This window comes from Notothenia coriiceps, unplaced genomic scaffold (assembly GCF_000735185.1).
Source record: "Notothenia coriiceps isolate Sejong01 unplaced genomic scaffold, NC01 NC01_scaffold00000339, whole genome shotgun sequence".
Taxonomy (NCBI): Eukaryota; Metazoa; Chordata; class Actinopteri; order Perciformes; family Nototheniidae; genus Notothenia; species Notothenia coriiceps.
Genome location: NW_011333040.1, coordinates 12,577,269 through 12,583,946, shown reverse-complemented (window position 1 = coordinate 12,583,946; position 6,678 = coordinate 12,577,269). Strand labels below are relative to the sequence as shown.

The 6,678-nt window shown below is 39.7% G+C and overlaps 1 protein-coding gene across 1 annotated transcript in view; it reads right to left on the bottom strand.

Annotated features, from left to right (window-relative positions):
* The window catches only part of LOC104946164 (high affinity cAMP-specific 3',5'-cyclic phosphodiesterase 7A-like), a 2,698-nt gene extending 2,269 nt beyond the window's left edge, over positions 1 to 429 (bottom strand). The window contains exon 1 of the mRNA XM_010771942.1: positions 291 to 429. Coding sequence (XP_010770244.1) covers positions 291 to 387 — 97 coding nt within the window. The 5' untranslated portion in view covers positions 388 to 429. The remainder of the gene's footprint in view (positions 1 to 290) is intronic.
* Positions 430 to 6,678: the final 6,249 nt, after the last annotated feature.

The following is a 6,678-nucleotide window of genomic DNA, read 5'->3' as shown; positions in this document are numbered from 1 at the left end:
AAACGATCTATCTATCAAACTAGTAAGTGAATGTTAGCTATGTACTAAACAAGCTAGCTAGAGAAAGTTAGCCATCTATCCAAGCTAACTAACATTCGCTATCTACTAGTTAGCTTGCTAGCTCACTAATGTTAGCTATCTAACTAGCTATGGCCAAATTGGTGGCTCTCAGTTTAACCTACATTTATTATTGAACCCCCTATGGTTAAACTTGCAGTGCAGATCTGTGTCTTCTGTCTGCAGTTTTAGTTATTATAAAATCATTGTTATGCAGCAGAAGAGATGATTACCTTGCTGGAAGAACTCATCGGTCACTTTCTCACTCCACTGTTTGCTCAGCTCCCAGGGTCTGCAGGGGTTACAGATGTCCGCGCACTTCAGAGCCATCTGTATAAGGGGGATAAAGACAGATCAAGAGTTCAGTTTTGCTGAGATGCTGAAGTTGTGTGTGTNTGTTTTTGTATTTGTCTTCGTTTTTTGTTTTATTCTCTATCTTCATTATTATTATTATTATTATTATTTGTGGGTAGGTCTTTTGTTCATGTGCATTGCCTTATTCACATGCTTCTGTAACAAAACTATTCACGGAGGCCAAGCCACTCTTCAGCTGTAAGTAATGTACAGGAAAGAAAACGAGGGAAAAATGTCTGTTTAAGGCGTCGAATGGCTTGAAAGAAAAGCAAGGAAGGAAGCCACGACACAGTTCTCTTCAATCCACCGCACAACTCAAGGCTAGCATCAGCAAACCAAAGTAAGGATCTTAAACCCATTTATTTCCCCCCCTCCCCCTCTCGCAGGCTTTCCGAATGTTGGCAAGTCGTCGGTTATTAACAGCCTGGTGGCAAGGAAGGTGGTGAGCGTGTCCCGGACTCCAGGCCACACCAAATACTTCCAGACGTACTACCTCACCCCCACAGTGAAGCTCTGCGACTGTCCCGGACTGGTTTTCCCCTCCATTGTGGATAAACAGTTGCAGGTACAACCTCACTTTTGTGTATTTGAAACCAAATGGTAGATAGGTAGGTAGATGGGTGGATGGGTAGGTAGGTAGGTAGGTAGGTAGGTAGGTAGGTAGGTAGGTAGGTAGGTAGGTAGGTAGGTAGGTAGGTAGGTAGGTAGACGGATGGATGGATGGATAGACGGGTGGATGGATAGATGGATAGGTAGATAGATAGACGGGTGGATGGATGGATGGATAGATGGATAGGTAGATAGATAGATAGATGGATGGGTAGATCGATAGGTAGGTGGATGGATAGGTAGGTAGGTAGGTAGGTAGGTAGGTAGGTAGGTAGGTAGGTAGGTAGGTGGGTGGGTAGAGAGGTAGATGGATGGATGGATGGATAGATGGATGGATAGATAGATAGATAGGTAGATAGGTAGTAGGTACTTTCTTTATCCAAATTTTGGAAGTGTTTGCGTTGCAGCAGCATACAAAACAAGGCAATGTACATAAGAGAAATTAAGACACAAGAACTAAACAGTCCAAAATATTTCAGAAATAGAAATGAAATAGCGTTAAAAAGTAAAAATGTATACATATGGAAATAAACATTTCTAGTAACAAATATAATGCAGGATATTATTGTGCAAGAAATTGATTATTCAATATTAAATTGAATATAAATTTTATAATGCACAGTGGGACTTTATTTTAAAGTTTTGGGCTTAAAATAAACTTAATCCTGTTAAAGAGCACCCCTGGGAAAATGTATTATTTATTTCATACATTTCTTGTTATCTTTCAAATGCTCACTTCTTTTTGAAACTATCTTTATGGCAGTTTCAAGAGTTTTGGAGCACTTTGATATTTGTCTTATTGATCTTTCTCCCTCTTTTTGTTTATTTTCTGTAGATTCTGGCGGGTATCTACCCAGTGTCTCAGCTGCAGGAGCCCTACAGCTCAGTGGGTTATCTGTGTGAAAGGACTCCCACCTACTCTGTGCTGAAGCTCAAACATCCCAGTCTGGTGGACAGCAAACCCCACCTTGGAATCCAGGGGTCCGAGGGCATGAACTGGACCGCCTGGGATGTGTGTGAGGGTAAGTCGTGTCGTATTTGTTGACGTTTGGGATTCATATGTGCACAGTTACACACCTCCTTCACCACTGCCTCAATCCATTACAAATATTGCCATTACCATTTACACCTAAAAAGACTTTTCCTTTAATTAGGGCGAGTCACTGTCGGTGGGACCCAGGTACCTCTTAGCAAAAACACTCTGGGTGTTTCTCAATGTCGAGGACGCTTGCTCGGTAGCACATGTCGTCCGAGTCACTTGCTTCAGAAGCGAGGCAAGAATCCTTCCTGGCATTCGGAAAACAAAGAGTGGAACAGGCTAGCAAGTGTGCAGGTGTGCGTCATATGAGAGGCCCCGTCTTACATTTTCCGCCACAGATTTTGGGAAATTGGTCCGTGCGCCAAGCATTGTGGGGATTTTAAGACCGCGGAGTCAACACATGTGCAGCCTCGAAAACTCTCGCTACGAAGTACGCCGGGCTCGGTAGAATTCCAAGTATACTGGACATTGGAACAGTCCTTCGGCGGGACTCGATGACGTAGTATGCTTGAAATAGTGGCTCTGGAGCAGCTTTACTCGAGATTGAGAAACACCCACTGTTTGCTATTTAGGATACAAAATGGTGGAACGAGCTCCCTCTTGATATCAGGACAGCAGAACGTAGAACATCTATATGTTCTGTACGTACCACTTAGAAAGGTTTGGCTTATTTGATGCCAATGCCGTAGCGCTTACATTAGTCAAAGTCAACTTTATTGTCAACCTTTCAGTCTGTGTGTACAGACAGAGAGAATCCTGAATACATAAATATATATATATAAAAATATGTATACAAATATATATATATATATATATATATATATATATAATATTATATAACAATATATATATATATATATATATACATACATATTGAAATTAATTAATATATTTTCATTAATTTCATAGTTTCTTAAATGTATGATATATGATCTTTGAGACTTTGGGTCAAAATGGAGCCACAAGCACAATTGCTGTTGAAAGATGATCTTTTCATTTGATAAGCATATTTGCAACATTTACCTCATCTACAGGGTCTGCGGGAAAGTTGACTTGTGAAGCCACAAAACGTTGTGCTCATTGTATAATGTTACACACAGGTTTACAAATGTAGTGCAACTGCAGTGAAATGAATATGTCTATCACTGGTCCTTCATGTATGGTGGTTAGAGGAACGCGAGGGTAAAGCACTCATCAAATGTCCAGTCACCTTGGGATTCTTTCACTGTCAAGAAAAAGAAATCCAATTCATTATAAAGCACTTAAATAAATAGAACCAGTTAGTTGAAATTGGGTGCTATAAAGTCCTGTTACGAGATTGCAGTTATGATAACAAAGTACTCACTTTGAATACATATTAGAATGAAAAGACCCTGAAAGAAAAATGATGGTAAGGCACAATAAAAAGTCATCCAAGCAGAACCTTTGTTTTATTGCACTCAGCATCCCCTTGTCAAATCAACTTATTGTTTGCATAATTGGAGTTATTCTAATATTGTTATGCATGGAAGTTAGAAAGAAACTGTTTAATTAAAAGCACATTATATATACTGTAAGAAGCATTTACTTACACTACAGTAAGTGCACACAATGGTCCTCCCAGTGAAAACAAGGTATTTTAAATCCTGATCCTACCATCAAATGGAAGAGAATACTGATAAGCACCTTACCAATGAACTTTGATCTAAGAACATTGAAAGACCATTCAGCTCTTTAAATGAGGACCAATAAATCCATCTTTCCAGAGTTACATTGAATTGGAAGAATGACTTAATGCACACAGAGTCAAAACCTCTTTCTCTTTGAAGCCGTTGAACTTTCCTCTGGCTGCTTCTCTTTCTATGCACCCACGCAGTTGGGTTCTTTTCCTCCTTGTGCCTCCTTTCCACTCAGGTTTCCTCCTTGTGTACTGACACACAGCATTTGATGTAAGAACTTCCTTTATGAGGACTTGTGTGGAAGCGTGGCTCAGATTAAAAGAGTGTGTTGTTTGGAGGCAGATGTATGGATAGCCCTAAAGACCACACTGCTCAGTTGAAGCAGAGCTGAATTAGAGAAGAAATGTTTAATGCTGCGTGTGAACCATATATGGAAATGTCTTCCAGGAAATTCCGCTCAAACAAAAACACAGTATATTTGCATAAGAAATAAGAAAATGCAATCTTAAATGTTATGTAGATTATTAACAGTAATGTCATTGCATAGTGTTTAAGTAATACATGTTTGAATCTGTATATCTTTTAGTCATAATGCTTTAACAAACATGTAAAGGAGACATATCTCCAAAACTCACATTTTGAGTGTTTGTGCACTTAAAAACCTACCAGATTATCACTGCTGTCTTGAGATTCCCCTACTAAATGTTCTCTTTAGCCAATACTTTTATGAAAATTAAAGCAAGTTAAAATGTTTTAGAAACCTAACATACAAGTTGGAACCTAAAGATTAGAACAATATGTCCCCTTTCAGTAACTATTGCCAAATCTCTGGAAAGTGATATCAACGAACTCCTTTAATGTTCGTAAAAAGCATAGGTGACGTTTTAAGGCTCTCAATGGAACACATTTATCAACCCATACATTATGCCATCACATTTTCATCCCCCAATTATATGCATCATCTCAAATCTCAAGTATCAGTCATGAAATACTGTCTGAGCACATTATACCATGGATGGTTTTATGGATGGGCAAAGCACTGGGAATAGCTGCCTTACCCCACAGAAATCCCCGGAGAGTAACTTCTTGTTGAACCTGTGGCTCTTTTCTCATGCTCTTAACATCTGTGGCAACACTTCATTCATTGTCTTTGCTTTGCTCTTTCTTTTTTTCTGAGCTCTGCTGATTTAATCAGATGCTGATGAACACCTGGAATGCCAGCTGAATACATTTAATTAGATAGAATAGAAAACTAGCAGCAGCCTGGGTCAATTACCAGACACTTAACCCTGTATAGCAGCCCATCAGCTCCGAGATGAAGGACAGAGTCGATGATTCACAGGTCAATTGAGTGCAGTCGGTAAACCTTGTTGTCGTAATAAACCTGTGCCGAGGCTCTCTACGTCCACACCTGCCACACCTGAAAGGCATGCACACTGCTATAATGTCCTCATGTGTACATTACAGCACATTATGTATTCCTCATGCTGCAGTGTGTGACACTTTTACACGGTAGGGAACAAAACATTCACTTGTAAGCCCTAGACTAAAAGACACACTATATCTTCATATGTCAGATATTTTCTTTATTGTTTTAGTCTGTGTCTGCTTCTTATCTTTTTACACATTAAGATTATTTTGTTGCCCTCATGTTCACGGTTCAATAGCTTAACAAATTGACCTGACACTAAGTGGTGAAATCAGCTCACTAACCAGCTAATGATATCAAGCTCATCCAGCCTTTCAACATGATTCCTCTCCTAGCCAGAAGCAAACATAGAGTTCCTCTAATGAACAAGGACAGAAAAGCTTTCACAAGCTTAGAGGATAGGAAACTCATTGATGCAGCAATAGATCTGTGTACGAATGCAGAGTAAGAGAGAACTGCCTTAATGACTGAACCCATCATTTTAGAAATATATAGTGAATAGTATCAATGCACACATTTCAATTAATAATAACTGTAGATACAATAACTTAATCACAATTTAAGAAAAATGGAAACGATTACTTAACGATATTATCCATCATTTCTTCTGATGGGTAATATCCATAGATATAAATGTTCTGTAGTTCATCTGATTCAAAATTATGATTTTAATCTCAAAACAGCTAAAGTATTTTCAGGCAGAAATTTGGGACATTTATTTTTACAGAAACCTTAAAACTGAACCAACTGGTTGTTAGGGTTAACTTTGATTTAAACATTTGTAGAATACTAAGGGCTTTATTGACTAGGGGTAACTGTATTAAGGGTTAACCTCATAACTTTATTAGCTAGGGGTTAATGTAATTGTAAACTATTGTCACTAAAAAGTTTCATTAAGATCTCAGGAGTGATCCAGTTTCAATGTCCTATTGCTGCCCATCAGCTGCAGAGAGTTAACTAATTCAAGGGGCGTGGCCCTACAGCTGTGACAACTCAGCAATCAGGACTGGTGTCCATTTTAGGTAGCACTTTCCTGGAGCGTCAGACTGACAAAGACAATAGAGTCACGAGGGAGGCAAAGAGGAGGCAAATCCTACTTTAAATGTGTTAAGTATCTCCGATGTTTTTGTCCCCTCCTGCTAAGACATGTGTATATTCTCCATTCCTGTTCATGTGTCCGACTCCTCTCGCAATTTTTACTGGCCCCGTGCATCTCGTAATAGTTGTAACCAGCCTGCTCTCGTCTATCCCACATGCTCCACTGAGATCCAACAGCTAGTTTCAGGGGGCCTGTGGAACTGCCAGTCAGCTGTTCCTAAGGCTGACTTCATCTCTGGCTACGCTTCCCTGCAGTTTCTGAATTTCTTGCTCTCACTAGACCTGGATTACTACATCCAACCCAGCAGCTCTCTCCACAGCATATTCCTTCCCCCATACACCCAGACCCACTGGCAGAGGAGGTGGCACTTGTCTCCTGCTCTCTCCCAACTGGAGCTTTTCCCTCTTCAAGCTACCTAACTTCACTCCTTCCA